Below are 19,851 nucleotides of genomic sequence, written 5' to 3' on the forward strand. Positions count from 1 at the left end.
GCCCTCCTCTCTGCGCCGCCGGAGGCTCAGTGTGCAGCACCGGGAGGTCCTCATCCGGTGGCACCTCACGGCGTCACTGGTGGGGGGGCTTTCTTTCTCTTGGACCGCGGGGCGGTGTCCATCGCCGGCGCGGAAGGCGGGCTGTTGGAGGGGACCGGGTACGCGGTCAGCGGCGGCCACTCTGGACGCGTGTCGGGCCCTTCTCGCGGATCACCTCAGCTACGGCGACCGCTGGGGGAACCCTCCGGCTGGCGCCTAGCAGCTGACTGAGAACTGGTGCGGACCAGGGGAATCCGACTGTTGAATTAAAACAAGCATCGCGAAGGGCCACGGTGGGTGTTGACGCGATATGATTTCTGCCCGACACTCAAAACAGGTAAAACTGAGGAGGGCTTGTTAAGTTATCTTGACTCACGCAGTGTAACTTGGCGTAGAAAGTATGAACGTAGCGTCTGTTTAAGTACTTTATTCTCATGTGCATCGGCTCTATTCATCCGTCTCATGCACAGGTAACAAGGGAATTGACAACATACGTCATACACACAGAACACCGTAACACATCTGATAAACGGGCAATACTGCTACCGTAAATCAATGAGAAGAGCGTTCTCTATAATGATACTTTAACAGGGCTGTTTTAGACAGGGTAAAAAGGTGCTGTTTTAAATTATCCTTGTGGCATTTTGACCAAATTATGTTACAGACATTTCATTAAGATCCCAAGGAACCATTTCAATTTGCAGTAAAATGGGCATAATATGTCTCTGTTAAATAAAGTTTAGTTAAATCAAAGATTGTTTCACAAATCTGATTCAATCTGTGCTCATTAAAAGATAAGAGTGATGAAGGGCTGAAATTTTTTTAAATAGTGCTTTCTAAATAATGATTTAATTATTTTTCTGGCACAAAAGGGTGAATGAATAACAACAAAAAGAAAATAAACAAATATCAGTATCGGTATCGGCTATCGGCTATCGGCCAGATTGTTATTTTAAATATCGGTATCGGTATCGGCCAAGAATTTCCATATCGGTGCATCCCTACTTAGTATTGATTTTGATGTGTTGTAACGTGTTACAGTGAAAACTAATCTTGTCTGCTACATTCAGTTTTTTACATCGTTAATCTTACCCACCACCTATTTCCTAAACTGAATGAATTTCTGCTCCCTGCTGGCACTCAAAATGCAGCCCATAGTATGTCTTACTGGTCTATATAGGCCTTCTGCTTATAATAATAAGCTACCTCTATTTTTGTGATGGTGACATGACGTCATACAAAATTGCCCCACCAGAAATTTCAGGCAAAAATAGCCACTGCAAAAGAGTAATCTTAAAGCAAATGTGAAGCAGTCCTAGGACATGTCAGGATCATTAGGACCATAGGAACTGTCTTAAGTGCAAAGATGCTTTTGTGTTGGCTACACATGTTGATTGTGAGGCATCATGAGACAGTGTAAAAATTTGACTTTTTTACCTTTGGGTATACTTTTTTAATTGGCTGTTTGGTGTGTTTAGGGTTCTAAACTTTGTAGAGGTTCAAATGAGTATTGCACACAGATGTTGTCGCTCAGTTTTGTTTCATTGTCTGCTCTGTACAAGTATTTTTGTGCTGTTTGTGATGGATGTATGTAAACCTTTACTGTCAATGCATATGAAGTAGGCCTTTAGTGAAACTCTTTGGTAAAATCCTATTGTGTTGCATGATTTTGTGTTGTGGTTGAGATTTCAATATAAAAAACTATTTGGTGGATAATAAGAACAAAGACATACCAATAGTAAGGAAATTGCTGTTGCTTATTGAAAAATATCATTTCACTAAGTGATGTCGTTTATAATTCCAGAGGCTGAGTTGCTGTGACACTTATAAAGTTTTGATGTGAATTTCATTCAACATCAGGAAGCAGGAAATCACACTACTACAGATGATTGCATTGATGTATTTTATTGAGTCAGGTAAAGTTTGACATGTACACAATAAAACCTAAAAAATGACATGATACAACAGTTGTTTCTACTAAACCCATTTGTATAAATATGGTTAAAGAAGTAATTATCCAGATTCCTTCCAAACATGTTTTCTAAAGAGATGTTAGTTTTCAGATGTTACACTATTATTGTTACAGCCTCAGTATGTGAGGGTTAATTACTGATGGAAGGCAAGAGGAAGCTCAAGCTCAAGTTTTCCTTCACTAACTTTAACATAGGCTTGAGCTTCCTCTGAAGTTTGCTGCAGGAAAGCAGAGGCTGAGTTATTAAACTGTTCCACAGCATGAATGAGCATGTTCATGATGTTCTCAAATGCATTGTGGGGATCTACATTCAGATAAATCTGGTCAACAACATTCTTCACAAATGTGAAAAGGTTAAGATAGAGGGCATTGATGTTGATGAACACTGCATCTAAATAGTCAGACTTGATAGAGTCAACAAACTCCTGAGATTTCTCAACAAGAGCCTTCAGGGTCTCTCCAATTTTCACTAGCATTGTATCAAGACTCTCCATATTTTTCACAAAGTCCACCAGTTCATCGAATACATTCCTGAACGTTGCTTTGATCTGATCCAAGACCTGACCACCAGTAATTGCATCACCAACTGGCATTCTCAATTTAATGCTGCTGATATTATCAATAAAGGCGTTATAGTAGACTTCCATATTTTCATACGTAATCTGAATGGTTGCATCTAGCATAGCTGCAATGCTTGTGGTGAGCTTCTTCAGGACCTCAGGAAGAGTGGTCATCTCCTCAGAACCAGGCACTTTGAACTGGGTCTCTCTCAGGACCTTAATGACAGCATCCAAGAGGACCTGGACATTCTTCTGGTACTCAACAATGGTGTTCCTGTAGAAGATTGACAGCTGGCTCATTTGATCGTCATAGTTGATAGCTGCAGCGTAGGCCTCGTTGATGCGGTTAAGAACAGAGTCCTTCAAGTCGCTCATCTTTGTTGTGATCTGGTACTTGTCAGCGAACACTGTGAATGAAGAGAGGATGGAGGGGAGTTTCATCTTGAGCTCAGAGAGCAGTACTTTTGGTGCCTCCATGTTGTAAGCAATCTGAAGGGTCATCTTGTCAGCGTCTTTAGGAGATGATCTGATGGCCAAGATGTCAACATCATCCTCTGGGGCAGACTGTTGAAAAGAGGAAAACAAAATATTATTTAAAATATATTAAGAATATATTTAACTTTAAAAAAAGGCAATGTTAAAGATACTCACAGGATAACGGCCGTAGAACCTAGCGTTCATCTGAGATGGGACTCTGCCACTGAGCTGAAGGCCTAGGAATCCATTGTGTGGGGTGGATACTGAGCCACTGATACCATCTCTGCGAGCAGCAAAACGGATGTGCATGTCGGTGAAAGTAGGACTGGTGATGTCCACATTCAGGGTTTGGTGAGAGACGCTGGAAGAGAAAGGAAGCATGTTAAATGAAAAATCCAGACAAGTTTTTAACCTGGTATTCATTATTGTAAACATTTATCAAATGACTAGACGAAAGCAAGAAGAAATAAGAGCCTTACCTGTCGTCAGCCTGGCGCCTTTTCCTAAAATATGAAGAAAAAAAATTCATTATTATATCCTTGAGAAGCAGTTTCTGTAACATACTGTGTATTCAAAACAAATCATGTTACCTCAAGGCCTGGGCAATGGCATGATTGACATTCATGGTCATGTCACTATGTGTCAGAACAACCTTGCTATCCATGTTCAGAGCTTCATCCTCAAATGTGGCAGAAGTGGATGCTGTCGAAAAACAAATTCTTAGGATTTAGTTTCTGAAGATGCTTGCCACAAAAAATATGGAAATCTATTTGAGAGGTTTAATCAACTCACCATCCAGGTCGTATTCCAAGAAGACAATCACAGAGGTGGCTGAGGACTTAAAGGTGACTTTGAAGACTGGACCATTGCCCTCGACTTCTGCTGCCAGGTTTGTGCTGTACAATGGGCTGATGAACTTGGTGTTGGTAGAGATCTTCTGCTTGTCAGCTGTTACTTCAGCAACAGTTTTCTCAAAGATGGTCAGCTCACCCAGACTGCTGGGCTGAGAGATATCGATCTCAATATCGGCAATCAAGGAAGAGACTGGCGCAAAGTCAATGGTTGCCTGGGCGATGTGCTTCCCATTGGTGTTGAAACTGAACAGGTCTGCCTCATTGTTGCTAGTATACTTCAGCACTGCATACACTCGGCTCAGGGAGGCTTCAACGGCAAGATTTTCATTAACATCCATTCCAAAGAGTTTGTCGGTGCCATGGTTAAGTTTGGCTTCAGCAATAATCTTGGAGGTGGAGCGAAGGCCATCATTATTCAGGTACTGATTGAACTCATTATCAAGGATTCCCACGACTAGGTAATCCTCCTGCACTGTTCCATCCATGTTTGCTCTGGTGGATGACTCCATGGAAAGATACTCAAAAGCTCCTTCCAGCTTCAGACTGTGGTCAACCTCTGCCTTTCCAACTGCCTTGATCATGGGGATGTTGAAATCGGCCTTCACCCTCAAGGTGGAGACAGCATTTCCTTTGGTTTTGGTGTCTGCAACCAGATTTTGGTTTGCCTCCAGATTGAGAATGGGCAGGGAAATCTTTGCAATAGTAGCCACAGAGATGGCAGGTTCAAAAGTTTCACTACTCACAGTGATGGAGCTGTCATGAGTGGCTTCAATATGATGATTTTCAAGGGACAGGGAGTTGGCCAACTTGAGTCCTCTCTTGGTGGTCAGACTGGTGGTGCCATCGAGTTTGGCGTTCAGACCCTCAAACACAGAGACTGTGGTAGCTCCCAGACGGAAGACAATGTTATCTTCAGTGTACAGTCCAGCTTTGGCATTCAGATTGAGGATGGCAGACTTGAGGGACAATTCTGTGATCAGATCACCCAGATGGGGAATGTGGACCAGTCCCATCACATCAACAAGTGGAGCAGCTTTCCTTTTCTGGTAAACAATCTTGGCATCTACATCAACAGTTTGCTCAGTGGTAGTCAAAATCTTGTCTAATCCAGTCTGCTCATACAAGTTCAGTTCACTGATGGCTGGAGTCTTGAAGTCAACAAAAGGCAGATCTAGCTCAGGAATGCTGATGGGGGATGTCAGGAAGTCAAGATTAGCCTCACCATCCATGGCAACAATGAGGGCTGCCTCATTTTGGTCATTGTTAACAGTTAGGTTGTAAAACATTTTGTACTGATTCAGGCGTGCAACAGCAACTGTGTTCATATGCTGGTTGTCAGGCTTGACGGTAGCTGAGTAGTCATTCTGGAGATCGATCTTAGCGATCAGAGTGTCAAAAATGCTGACCTTGGCATTTCCCTTGTTTTGGAATTCAAAGACAAACTCATTAGGACGGGCTACAATGTTGAGTCCATTGGACAGGACTCCACTGACTTCGCCATACAGTTCTGTGTCATGGTTGGCCTTCAGCTCCGCCTTCAAGTCATGAAGGTTGGCGTTTGCAGATGCAACAAGAAGACTGTTTTTGATGAATGGTGTCTCGGCCTCATTGCGTAAATCAACCTTAAAGTATGAGAAGGGGCCCATTTCAGCAGCAATTTGCTGTTTCATCTTTATGATGGCAGAGTCTGTGTCGCCAGAGAAAGTTAGAGTGATAATGCTAGGAGTGAGTGACAAGGTCAAGTTGCTCTTGTGTTTGCTCTCTTCAGCATTAACTTTGCCAGTGCCTGAATTGTCAACTGTAAGAGTGAGTGTGAGGCCGTTTTGGCGAGCAATGGATTTCTGGGTTAAAGTGGCCTCACTTCTGACATTGAAAAGTGGAAGGACCACTTCATGAGTGTAGGTTGTATCGAGAGAAGCAGAAAATCCTTCTTCCATAGCAATAAATGCTGTGTTCATAAATTCAGCAGTATAGGGTGTAGTGGCGACCTTAACTGTTGTCTTGGCTTGGGCCTGGCCTGATAGACCATAGAGGGATACAGATGCCTGATGGTCAACTCCGAGAGCAAGATGGTCAAACTTCAGAGTCTCGGCTACAACAACACGACTCATTTCTGGGAGTGCAATCTGGGCAGTGGAGTCAAGTTTGTAATTAAGACTTTCAAAGCTTGGAGATGAGGCCTGGGAGGTGAAGAATCCAGAGAACTGAGGTGACATGTCACTTTCAGTGGAGTTCTGGAACTCAGCAGAAGTCTTGATGGTGTAGATAGGAGTGATGAATTTGATCTCACCAAAGAGTTTACCAAAGCATGGGAACATGAATTCACTTGGGATGGTTGGTAGCTTACCAGTAGGAATCTGAAGAGACTGAACAAGTTTTTCTAGAGGAACTTCTGGGAAGACAGGGAATGCCATCTCAGGAAGAGTGAATTCTGGAAGAGAAAGCTCAGGCATGTGGGGGAGGTAGGTCATTGTCAGATCTCCAAAGAAAGCATCAACATCAGGAATTTGGACGTCAAGGTTTACAATCATATCAATAAGTTCAATGATTTTCTGCTTGATGTCATCAAAGGAAATTGTGGCGGCCTTTACAACTTGGAAGCCCAGGATGGTGAATTCAGGGATGTCCAATTGTGTTGGGATTTCAATGTGTTCGAGCGTATCCATGCTGAACATAATGGAAGGCACTACAAGATCAGTAAACGGAATGGTGAATGAGGGCGTGGCCAACTCAGCTTTTTTCAGTTCTCTAATTAGGCCATCAGCGATCTGCTGAATCTCGCTTATGATCTTTTGCTCAGGTAACACCGTCTTAACCATCTCAACCATGCTGGTGAATACATCAGTGACGATGGTTACGGCCGTTGTGTAGTACTTCCTCACAGAGTCCAGACAACTGGTAATCACAGCGTTGACATCCAGATTTGTTAATTCCTGTTTCACAAATTCAGCACAGCTCTTCAGGTTCTTCAGCAGGTTCTCGTCAATGACATCCTGGACTGATTTAATCATCTCTGCAATTTTGATTTCTCTCACACGCTCCGTGAAGCCTTTAAGAGAGGACAAGGCTAAATTGACAAAATCTCTTGTTGCTGCAAGTTTCTGGCCAATTTCAAAATGCCCGATGAACTCATTCAGGTATGTTGTGAACCAAGCAACAATTTGATTGAGAGATTCAACAGACTCATTGTAATTAAATGAGGTCAGCTGGTGCACAACAGTTTCAATGAACATATTTAGCTTTTCAATTATATCCTTGACTTCAGTGGATTTCAAGTTTTCGATTGCAGACTCGAACATTCGCATGAAATTGGTTGGTATATCTGAATCCTTCACCATGTTGACGAAAGCTTGGATGGTTTCCTCAATTTTGAACTGCTCGATGAGCTCGACAGCCTTTTCAATGGCAGCTTGAACCATTTTGTCAGCCTCAAACTTGACGATTAACTCTCTCATCTTGGCAAAGAAGGTGTTGATCTTGCCGATGATGTCAAGGTCCTCAATCATTTTCCGAACATAATCTCTTACATCACTGAGAATCTCTGAGGGAATCTGACTAATGAGTTCCTCAAAGTGAGCTCTGAAGTTCATAGATGAAATGTAACTTTTCAGTTCAGCAACAAAGTTTTGCAAGTCAAAGGTCTCAACCATTTGCTTAATCTCTGACATGATTGTCTGTAGCTTAGCTTGGATTTCATACTTGGCATCAATGTCAAGCAGGAAGGCAATGCTGCTGCCCTTCAGTTTTTCCAAGTCAAATTGCTGGACCATCTCTCTTACGGTGTCAATCACATACACAACCAGGGCCTTGATGTCATATTCCTCGTTAAAGGCATTCAGATGTTGCTGGATACTCTGAGCGAGTGTTTCAGGGAGGCTGCCACTAAGAAGTTCTTCCATCATACCAACAAAGTGTTTGATGTAAACAGTGAGATCAGCCAGACATTTTTCAAAGGTAACCTTCAGGTTACTTAAAGAAGCCTCCACATCATCCATGGAAATTGCATATTCTTGGGTAAGATCAGTGAAATACTGCTTAAGTTGGTTTACCTTGCCTTCAATATTCAAATGGGAAACAAAGTCACTTACATGCTGGGGAAGAGCCTCAAGTTTAGCCTTTATCTCCTCGTTGTTGATGCAGTCATGCAGTGTCTCAGCAACATACACGATGAAGCCTTTCATACTTTCCAAGAGGGCAGGGAGATTGTTAAAAAGAGGGATCTGAAAGATATGACTGTCTGTGTTCTTGTCGTACTTGAGGAAGCCAGAGACGGTGAATTCCTGGTTGTCTGCAGAATCTATGTTGATGAGGTTGGTGAGGATGGTGCCAGAGACTTCAATTCCAGTTCTCTCAGGGGTATTGTACACACTCATGTCCTGATTGAAGACATGCTCATTCATTTTAGATTTCATTCTAAAACTGGTCTTCTGCTCTTGGGGTGTCAGAACATTGTCCATTTTGTTGTCGAATGTGGTCTCAAGGGAAAAGCCAGTATCTAACTGCTGGGTTACTGATGCTCTGCACTCATGTGAACTAGCAAAAGCCAGAGGTTGAGCTTTCAGGAGGAACTTGCCATAGAGCTGAGCACTGTGCTTTCCATATGCGTTGATGTCTCCATCAGCGTTGACGACAGCATCAAGGTTGAAATCAAAAGGAACAACGCTGCAGCGGATGGTGTGATCAAAGCGCATTGGCTGTGAGTTGAAACGGGCATCGTTGGAGAGCCTGGCAGCAAGACCAACAACTTCCAGCTCGGTGTTCTGGTTCATGTGGGTTCCAAAGAGTTTTCCAGTGGTGCTACACTTTGCATTTGCAGTCATATCAGCATACATCACTTGATAGATGTGCTTGATCTCTTCCTCACCATAGATGGCTTTCAGGCTTCCGGTCAGGTCCATCTTGTACAACTCTGCGTGCAGCTGAGCCTCATTAATGAAGTTGGCAGCCAGAAGTCTCAGGTTGTTATTAACATTTGCAGAAGCGGTGTAGGGTTTCATGTTGATGAGGATATCATGAGTGTAAGAGGCATACTCGCTTGCTGTGGTCTCAGCCTTTGAGGTGAAGTCTAGGCTAGAGAGAGTAATTACGAGAGTGTTTGCATTGTCAACCTTGACATCACTCATTGCAGCCTTGTTGTTAATAGATAAAGTAGCTCTGGAAGCATCAAGCTCAGCATTGAAGCTGTTTTCTAGGGACAGGGGGCTCTGCAGGGTGGTTGTTCCACTTGTGGTCAAACCGTCATTGTTCATCTTCAGAACAGCCTTGTGAATCGCCTCATTCTCAAGAAGTTTCAAGGTGGCATCGCTGCTTACAGCCAGACCATTGACATCAAGAGTGGCAGTCAGCAGAGAGTAAACACGGTTTTCAGTCTGGTCGGCATTTGTCTCCATCCTAATGACGACTTCACTTGCACCAGCTGAGGCTTCAGCCTGGTTGCGGATCTTCATGCCGAGAGCAAGGACAATGGCATCACCTTTCACTGACAGCTTGCTTTCTTTGAAGGAGAGCTCACCAACATGTGTCAAGAGGTTTTCAAAGGCATTGGTGTTAGACACAAGAGAGAATTCACCATTGGCAAGGGATGCTGCGATTGTGTTCTGAGCATTGATAACTGTGGAGTCAATCTGGACAGTAGAATCAACCTTTGCTTCTTGCCTGAATGGGAAGATGGTGAATGACTGGGTGGAGATGGTTTTGCCGTACATGGGTCCAGCCTTGAACATTGCATCAACCTTGCTATCAGCAGAGATTTCCTCAGTGTTGAATCCAGTCATGCCTGTGTGCTCTAGTGCAACATTGAGACCAAATGGACTTGTGGCTTCAATCTTGCTGCTTGATTTCAAATTGATTTTGTCAGTGAAGGTTGCGTCTTCAGTTATGCTAACACTGGCTTCAATGAATTTATGGACCAAAGAGCTTTTCAATTGAGCGTTAATGGAATCAGTGGTCATCAACATTCCTGAGCCTAAATAAAAGACAAAAGAAGAAAAGATGCATAGTGTGAATCATTGGGTAATATACACTTTATCAAACACAATGTGCATAATCAACTGCTGTATCAGCAGAGATCAGTGCATTGTTATATTGTTGCACTGTTACTGAAATAAGTCACGTAATATATCATCAGTGGGAAAAGGAAACTGTTACTTGAATCTGTGCCACTAAAAGTGAACAACATATCACTTACAATGTAAATTCAGAATAACATGGAAATAAAAAGTGATTAATAATTTAAATCTGAATTACCTTCAATCTTTATTGACAGGATGTCAATTGGGGAAGTTCCTTTCACGTCAAACTTCGCTGAGTAGCTTGGTGTTTCCACCACATCTTTGCCAGCAGAAAATGAGGCCTCTGCATCATAAAGGTTGCTTTTCATCAGAGAAGAAACTTCAGCTTTGCCGAAAAGAGGAATAGACAGAGCAAGATGCTTGGGCACAACAAGTTCTGGGATTGGAATCTCCATGGAGACAATCTCGAGGCCGAACTGCGGCAAAGACAGGCTAGGTGTGGTCAGAGCTGCTGGGAAGTTAAGCTCCTCTGTGGTCTTTCCTCCGAGAGGGAGAGGGATAGTGATGGTGAAGTGCTCATTGTTGAAGTAGTACGAAGCCTTAGCCTCACTGTGAAAAATTACAAAAATAATATGCATTAAGGTTTTGAAAATAATAGTAATAGACATTTGTAGCATTTACCATGAAATGTTCCACACTTACGTATTCAGGTACAATGTCTCTGGCAGAGAAATCTCAGGCATATCAGGTACTCTGACATTCTGAATGTAAGGGAGGTCAGCACCATATTTGTCCATGTAGTTGTTCGCAGCCTAAAAAAGACAAGAGGTTTTCAGTGAATGCGTTACTTATTTTTTCAGCATAAATCTTAAAAACTCTTAATCCAAGACGCTTACTTCGCCAAACTTCTGGAAGATGTGACGGACTTTCATGTCTGCCTCGCCCACATGTGCGTCAAGCAGCTGGTTGGCATACTTCTCCAACATGTCAGCACTTGGCAACATGGTGGTCTGGGTGTTCACATCAGACTTGAATTCAACTTCAAACTTGCTGGCATCTGCAACAGTACACACAGATCAATTAAATCTATGTACTTAAAACTTTGATCTCACGTCACATGTCATGGTGTCATGTGGTGCTACATTTAGGATGTGACGTTACTATTGAATGAATCGTTTTGACGGAATATTATTCTATGAAAGGCAGGTGGAAAATACGTTACCATATTTCATCTCGACCTTCTGCTTAGAGACGGCCTCCTTTACTTTGATTTCACTCTCAAGCTCCAGCTCCAGTTCTTCACCATGCTTCATGTGAGCTGTGACAGTGGCATCAGCATTGAGTGAGGGGACAAGCAGCTGGACTTGCAGCATTGCTTCCTTCATTGCCTTCAGACTGAAATGTGTACCAGTTGGTTAGTGTCATTTCAATGACAAGAGTAACATTAATGTTATTTGATGAGGATCAATGACTGATTTCTTACTTGGCACGGCCAACCAGGGAGAGCTGAGGAATGTTCTTGTTTACAAAGTCCAGAGAGATTGAATGAGTTCCTTTGCCCTTGGTGTTTCCATCGACAACACCCAGCCTGAGTCCAGCCTCTACATCATAGTCGGGGATCTGTAAGTCAGCTGTGACAACATTTCTCCTTCTGTTGTACTTCAGCATTGCTACGGCCTCAGTGGGCTCTGCACCTGTTGTTGGGGAACCAAGAGAGTCATTTTTAGCTTGGTGGCCATTTCGTACAGGGATGGATTTGATCATATTGTCCACATGTACTGCAACTTACCTTCAGCCCTCACAATGAGCTTCACAGAGTCAACCTTCTGCCTGCCCTCTTCTCCCTCCCTGAGGAGCTCGTAGGCAACAGTGGCTGTGTACTCAGTGACTTCGCCAGTAGGGTGGAGCTCCACAGCAAATCTACCAAGGTGATTAAATACATCTTGTTTAAACAAGTTCATTTCAGAAACTATTATTTGTTGTTGTTTCAGAAAATGTTGCTTACTTGCTGTCTCCAGTGAAGGGGAAGTAGGGGGTTGTCTCTTGAGAGGAAGCATCAATATACTGCAGAGCGGTGCAGTATTTCATTCCAGCAAAGAAAGGAGTGCACTCACTCACATTAACCTTGTCCATCACTGTTGGGGGGATGGTCATCACCTCTGATCCAGTCACGGCCACCAGGGTGTTTCTAAAATTTAAATGGAGGAAAATTTTAATCTGAATTTGGCTATTATCTTAAATTTAAACATGGCAAAAATGATACATACATGACACATAGTAACAACTGTTGTACTTAAGATACACACAACATGGATGCTCTCTCTTCAATGTTCCCTTGTGAAACATCATGGTACACTTTGTACTTCAGGTTAGCTAGATTAACAGCTGCATTTCAACCAATGTTGCAGAGAAACTATTACTTGTATAATATTTGAAAGCTTTATGGCTTACGTCATTTTGATGAGCTTTGTGGGATTCACTGGTGCAGGGATGGTCAGCTTGACTGAGTCATGTTCCATGGAGATCTTGGCACTGAGTCCACTCTCGTGGAAAATGTTGGTGTGCATCTCTAATCCAGAGTCAACATATTCAGGGATGTGGGATCCAACCTGAGTTACAAACTCAATGCCAGCAGAGGGCATGAATGCAACTTCACTCTGCATGGACAAAACAGGCCAAATATGAATGCTTGTGTTGATGCTGTGAAATTTAAAATATTTGTGTAAGATTTAAGCACATTTAGGGATTTTTACCATGTCACGAGCAATGTGAAGTCCACCCTTGATACCAGGAGTGAAGGTACCAGACAGTGCAATCCTCAGAGGCACACCAGTTAAAGTGGGCAGGAAGAATTCATTGTCCATGAAGATGTAGTGGGCAAAGATTGTATTGTCCGTCTTGGTCATCAAAGACTTCATTAGCTGTAGCAAATAAAAATACACAGGACATTTAAATCATAAACTGTTTATAAAACATGGAATTGTTTAAATGCTCTTTAAAATAAGAACACAAAAATTCTAACACTTCCTTACATCACCAGGGAACATCTTCATCATGCTGTCGATCATCATTGTAGCAGAGTAGGCCATCTCCTGAATTTCGTTGGTCTTCAGATATCCCAGCTCATTTCCCAGAAGTCTCATGTAAACCATGGCCTCAGGGGACTGAGCAGACTTCAGTTCGCCCACCAGTTTGTTCAGGTTGCTTCCGATCTGTCTCACAAAGTCCTGGGTGGCCTGTGCATATATTACCAAATTAATAACTTGCCTAAAAACAAGATATTCCACACATTCGCTTCATACAAAAAAGTTTCTTTGATTACCTGTCTCTTCATCCTGTCCTTCTTCAGAGCAGGCATTATAGTCTGCATCATCTCACTGACTTTCAATGGCATGTTTTCAGATACAAAGAACATTGTCTTCATGGCAGTGTCAGGGAAGAATCCATTCTGTCCAAACAGGGCTTCAACTGTTGGCTCAAATCCTTGGCCCTCCATACCAAACTGTAAAGGTGACACATTTATAACACTTACTATCATAACTAGACACAACTTGTCACGTTTCAAAATGTCTGATGGCACAACATATTTACCTCAATCATGTCCATATCATAGCCAAAGGCCTTGAGAGTCATCTCAAGCATGACTTCCTTGGGCAGATAGCTAGTACCCTCAAAGATCATGTTTCCTTCCACAGATCCCAACTTGTAGTTGCGAGAGAACTTGGTGGGGTCCATAGTGGCTCCAATCTCATTACCCTGCAGGGCATCACGGATCTTCTGTCTCAGTCTTTGGGAAGGAAAAATACATTTTACAATTAAACCAATTATGGTGATCAAATCAGGGGACATAAAAACAGACATTTAAACTTGAAGCTTCAGATATTTTTGCTTACTCTTGGGTTTCAGGCTCAGTTGAGGACAAAATGTTGGTGATGTAGGAGATGAAAAAGCTCTTGGCTTGTTGGTCTTCTTCAAGGGGCAGAGCATCCGCCAGCTGAGCCAGTTCACTTGGCTGGGGGTTCTTCATAAGTACCAGATACGCAGCCACACGCTTTTGCAAGGGGGTGGTACCGTCCAGAACGACCTGCATGAGAATCTCTCTACCCTGTGACAACGAGGGTTCAACATGATTAGAATCAGTCATGCAGAAACAATTATTCGAATGAGCTGTAAAACCAATTAATCAATTTGTCTTGCCTCCTCAAGGACGGGAATCAGCCTGAACGCTTGGATGGCAGCCTGCTGCACAGCCAGAGAAGCCTCAGGTTTGTTCACACACTGGATCACAGCGGCTCTCAGTGCAGGACTAGCAGCAGACATGGCTGGAGCCATATTTCCAATAACCTATAATCAAAAGTAAAGTGATCATTATCTTCACTGGACTGAATCTAAATTCATGCAAAGTATTAGTCAGTGCTTCCGTTGCTCTTAATCACGTCATTCATATCCTTGAAGAAACTTGGTTAGACACTTACCCTCAAATACATGAAAGTTGTCTCCTGGTCACCGGAGCAGTCGCCCAAGTGAGAAGCCATGAAGTCAGCCACAGAGTAAATCTCAGGGGTCAGTTTTCCTTCAGCCTTGTAGAACCTTTTGAAGAGAGAATGTGAAACAAATATTTTTTAACTTTGTTTTATTTAACACCAGGATGGAAACATTAGCTAAAACATTATTCAGTCATTCCTTTACTGAGTATAACTCATGGTTAACATCACTCACCTCTTGACGATATTGCTCAGGGCATACAGGATGGGCTTGCTGGTCTTGTATTTGGCCATCTCGAGCATGTCATTGATCAGGAGGGCAGAGGGATTGGACACAAGTCCCAGAGCAAACACAGCAGCATCAACCTCGACTGCAGAGCTGTCGAAGGTCCTGAGGATCTGCATGATGCCACTGCTGCACTCAGGGGTTCCACACTGGGCCAGAACCTGGTAGGTCAGGACAGGGGACACTTCAAGAGCCTCGGGAATGGCGGGACTCAGGGTCTCGGCCTTCATTCCACGGACCATCGTGACAAGCTTGTGGAAGAGGTGGGCCCTCCTCTCACCCTCGGCCTCGGGCAGATTGGTCAGTTCTCTCAGGAGGTTCAGACCTGCATCTTTATCCTGGACAGCAGTCTTGTCCTGGACAGCTTCCATGTGAAGACCCTTGGCAACTTCACCTGTGATACACAAGAAACGTGGCGAAACTGAGTTACATCTAAGGATCCTTTTCAAACAGCTATAAATCCTTCAATACAAATCAAACAATGGAGCTTACTGTGATCAAAGACTCTGTCGTTGTGAGGAGTAACCTCAACCAGAGTGAGTTCTTGCTTTCCAACATTGGTAACTCCATATTCTCCCCTGTAGGAAGAACATATATCCTTAAAAATGCCACTCAAGTCATATGAGACAGATCAGTACATAAACCCTTATGAAGGAGCATATAGTATATGGCTTCTCTTACTTGTTCGAGAAGGGAATGAGGATGTGCTTCTCAGTGCAGGATCCAGAGGTCATGTGTTTGTTCTCATTGTCGAACTTGTAGTTGCAGGTCTGGGAGCTTCTGACCAGCTGAGAAAGAGGGTAGTGCTGAAAGACAGAAAACATAATGACGTTAGCATCGTGGAATATTGGAGATTTATGAAGTTGATTGTTCTAATTGTCATTTTTGAATTACAACCAACAACACCGTGCTTCTTGTTTTTCCACATCGTTGTGGCTAAAGACAACCATTAGCTTTACACCTAATTTACTTCTCTCAAGCAAATCTGTGATTTTTTATTAGAGATATTCTAGCTCTCTAAAGGTGGTTGACAGTTTGTCATGAAGCAGCTTTTTTCACCATGTTTCCACTTACCATGCCAGAGATCAGTGCCAGCGGGCTGGTGTGCTCTCTCACTGGGAGAAACTCTTCACATTTGGACAGATCCCTGTTCAAGGTGATGTCAGTTGCAATGTCCTCTCTTGCGTTGACCGTGGAATGGGTCTTGCACATGCCGTGGATTGTGGGCTGATAGTAAGAGATAAAGATGATTAGAAGCAAAGTTTGTGTTTAATGTACTTTAAAAAGCTATATAATACTGTTTGGTGAATACCATAACGTATAGATAACTTGGTGTTAAACTGTGATATTAAAATATTTCTCATGATCCGTATTAGAGGGCATTTTTTTTAAATGAATTTACCATAATATTATTCTTGTCTTCTTCCACCAGAGGAACAGCCAGAGCAGAGATGATTCCTCTCTTGATGTTCAGGATGGTTAAAGTCTCACCTTCCTCGGGGTATAGTTTCACATCGTACACACCCTCAACCACAACCTTCAGAGGGTATCTGAAAAAAAACATAGCGTATTTAAATGTAATTCTTTGTGCAATAGCTCCAGAAATACCTAAAGTTGGGTGATAAAATGTAAACTGGACATTGGGGATTTTCATGGAGTCACATACTTCTCCATCTCAGCAGCAAAGGCGTCGGAGCCGGCGGCGGGTCTGAACACGAGGTTTCCCTCTGTGTCCATGTCAGCCACCTCACTCAGCATACAGCCAGTGGTGCGGACGATGTAACTGCAAGTCTGAGGCACTTCGATTTGAACCTGTGGGAGAAGGTAAATGTTTTATTTCTCTTTATCTTTGGGGAATTTACAGAGGATGATTGTGAAAGAATTTCTCGTACCATGCAAGAGCCTTTGGGTCCGTTCTTCAGAGTGGAAGCTCCGTTGATGGCGTTCAAAGATTCGGCTTCATAGCGATATTCATACTTGTGCAGGGTCTTGTACCTTGTGGCCACTGGAGAAGAAAATCAACAATTACAAGGAAGAAGAGGTGATTTATGGAAAATATATATTATTATAAATGTGAAGAAAACAAAAACACAAAAGTTGAAATCTTATCCCTGAAGCAGTCTTAAATAACTTACACAGACAGGTTGGTACATCTTCGTCTTGGGCAACTGTTCAGGGAATAATGTGGACAATGTAGGTTTTTAGTAATTTCAATGCAATTAAAGATCTCTGATTTCCAATTAAATAACTACATTTGATTATTACATTTCATTTCATTTAGCTCATGCTTTTATCTAAAGCGACTTACAATTAGTGCGTTCAGCCATGAGGGTACAAACCCAGAACAACAAGAATCAAGAAAATAAAATTTTCAAAAATGAAATTATATCAAATAGACTTATTTGTTAGTTACCCCTATGTCCTAGCTCATAATATTATTTCATGGCACATAAGGATAATGGTTTTAACATTTGTTTTTTTTACGAAAGCTATCATTAGTAATGCATTGTATTTAGACAGCACTTTTCACATGTAAAAGACCTGAAATGACATAGATCTATAAGAACAAACTTAGGACAAAAATAAAAGTATGAATATAAAATGTAATTAAAATCAAGATCGACGAAATAAGTAGTTGTTTCTTAATTTCTTAACTAACTTTTAAGATTTGTAAAAAGACGGATGTTACAATGTATTTTTAGGAAATATCTGATTAAATAATTAACAGCACAAAAGTAAAAAAAATAAAAACTTAGCAAACAGAGGATTCTATACTCACAAGCCAAAGCAGATGTGCTGAGGAGCAGCAAAAGACAGAGCTTTGAATCCCCCATGTTGGGTTTTCGTGAAGCTCTCTCCTTGGATCTGGCGAGTACTCAGATGAGACTGATTCCTAAGCCTCAGCTAAGGGCTTTTATACCCACGGCCGGGCTCTGTCAGAGCACTGAGAGGCACAGACAACGGTTCGAACACTCAAAGTCCACCCCAGCCTCCTGTGTGGAGGGACAAAGGCAAAAGGTTCGAAAGGATCCTCATATCTCGGGCTTGTAAAAGTGATCATTTGTGGTCAATCTGTGAAATGTCTCCTTTTTGCACCATCACAGGTTTTAGACAAACAGAACTCTGGAAGAGATATTTGAATTGATAAGTACATTAAAGCTCAGTCTTATCAGATACTTATGGTTTTATGATACTTTATTACTTGTAATAATTTAGATATCTCATTTGTATAACAATAATTGTATTTACTGCAATTTATTGCTATTCGTTGTGAATATTCATGTGACAGGAAGTGATGGACTGTAGAAGCTTGTCTTGACTTTTTGTCTTCTCACTGTATATCTGGGCGAACTTACATGTCCCAGTGTTTGAAATGTCCACAACCAGGCAGACGTTAATCTTCTGTGAACAAGTCAATCAATGAATTTGATGAGCCAACAGCAGCAGCGTGAATTGGGTCACTCACAGGCGCTGATTAGAGAACCCTGAGTGATCAAGGCGTGCTCAAAATACAAATACATTCTGTAACTTATTTCAATTTTTAATATACTTAAAATCTTACTGATAAACAAACAATAACGTAAGATTTAAAACATTCCAAGCATTTTAATTTGTTTTATTTTACCATGAGGTCGATAACCATACATTACATAACACTGTTCAAATGCTCCATTAAAAGCACAGCCCAGAAAGTGGGGTAATTCCTCCTGATAAGAAGTTGTTCACTGAGCAGGTTGTTATCAAGCATCTCGTCAAAGCGGCATTGGACTACAGTCTCTGACTGCTGTGTAGACATGTGTAAACTTGATCTTGCACAAATTAATTTATCTTTCACACTCTCTGATTCCACAGTTTCTCCATTGAATGACAGATTTACAGCAAGGCCACATAATTCATGGGGAAATCATCTTGAGGCAACTCTAGAGAGCAGAAATACCATTACATAACACAACCTAAATCCTAAAAACTACTGCTATAGGGACAAAAAGGTTAGTTTCAACAGCTATTTGTTAATTTAAAATATGAAGGTTTCAAAGAGTTTCTTGTAGTTCATAAATCTTTGAACCTATCACCCTCAATCATCTTACTCTGATAGATCCTTAGATTTTTCTACCATAACTCTGGTTTATTCATAAAATACATCTGTACATCCTATCATACTGGTTTGAAGTGGGTGGGCCACAGTTGTAGAACAGTCTGTCATGTACTTATCTTATCTGCAAAAATCACTCTGTCAAATCTGATCAAACCAGTACTGAGGTGGGTTGTTTGACTTTTAGAATGTTTCCACAATCGCTTCTGTAAAGACAAAAGAAGATGCTAAGTGTTCCTGGGTTTGTAGTGAATCTAAGAAACCTTTACATCTGTTAAGTTTGAGTCAAGGTTTGGACCCCAAAGCAGAAACGGATGAGATGTTGGGGGGTACATGAACAGAGTTTATCTGCAGAAGAGGTAGATGCAGGCTGGAGTGGCAGGGTGCTGGCTGGCTTGGGGATCCTGGTAGAGAAGAGAATGAGGAGCCGAGCCGTGAGGCACACAAAGGTTCTGGGTTGAAGAAAAGCACAAAGGTTAGAGTACAATCCAAGGGACACGACGGTCGAGAGTTCTGCAGCGCAACTGCTACAATAGTAGACGGAATAATCTGGCATCGAAGTGGTGAGACAACCAGGTTTATATGGAGGGGATGATTAGATGGATTGGGAGCAGGTGTGCCTCGTCCTGCTGCAGCCAGGAGCCAGCCACGCCCCCTGCCACTCACAACACACAGGCAGACACATAATGGAAGGCACAACAAGATCAGTAGACTGAACAGACACGAACATGTCACACTCCTTGTTCCTTTTCCGACACTCCTCACATCAACAACCGTCATCGACACTTCCTTCCTCATTCACCCCTGACCCCCAACAAACCAGCCAATGAGAACCTGTGATCCCACACAACCCAACCCCATTGGTCTAGAACTGTCACATGCACCACCCCGACCTGTTCTCTGACCCTCAGGACATCTCAATACTCCTTTAACACAGTGTCTTAAATGAACATAAGTCATAACAAAACATAAGCACTCAAAACAGGTCAATCTGAGGGCGGCTGTTTTAGACAGGGTAAAAAGTTGCTGTTTTAAATTATCCTTCTGGTATTTTTACCAAAATAGGTCACAGACA

The 19,851-nt window shown here is 42.3% G+C and overlaps 1 protein-coding gene across 1 annotated transcript; it reads right to left on the reverse strand.

Moving 5' to 3' along the window:
- Positions 1-2,080: 2,080 nt before the first annotated feature.
- On the reverse strand, positions 2,081-17,517 carry LOC128459838 (apolipoprotein B-100-like). The gene is made up of 29 exons (XM_053444765.1): positions 17,463-17,517; positions 16,819-16,851; positions 16,576-16,688; positions 16,350-16,495; positions 16,086-16,233; positions 15,758-15,910; positions 15,365-15,489; positions 15,176-15,261; positions 14,633-15,077; positions 14,389-14,503; positions 14,111-14,257; positions 13,807-14,018; positions 13,505-13,700; positions 13,236-13,415; positions 12,946-13,149; positions 12,667-12,834; positions 12,365-12,570; positions 11,919-12,101; positions 11,703-11,833; positions 11,397-11,607; positions 11,136-11,308; positions 10,810-10,970; positions 10,616-10,725; positions 10,149-10,522; positions 3,841-9,867; positions 3,639-3,750; positions 3,528-3,551; positions 3,223-3,409; positions 2,081-3,135 (listed from the first exon to the last, which is right to left on the reverse strand). Exons 1-29 carry the CDS (start codon positions 17,515-17,517, stop codon positions 2,146-2,148), a joined length of 11,415 nt encoding a protein of 3,804 aa, XP_053300740.1. The 3' UTR covers positions 2,081-2,145.
- Between the last annotated feature and the right edge of the window lie 2,334 nt (positions 17,518-19,851).

Source organism: Pleuronectes platessa, chromosome 17 (genome assembly GCF_947347685.1).
Source record: "Pleuronectes platessa chromosome 17, fPlePla1.1, whole genome shotgun sequence".
Taxonomy (NCBI): domain Eukaryota; kingdom Metazoa; phylum Chordata; class Actinopteri; order Pleuronectiformes; family Pleuronectidae; genus Pleuronectes; species Pleuronectes platessa.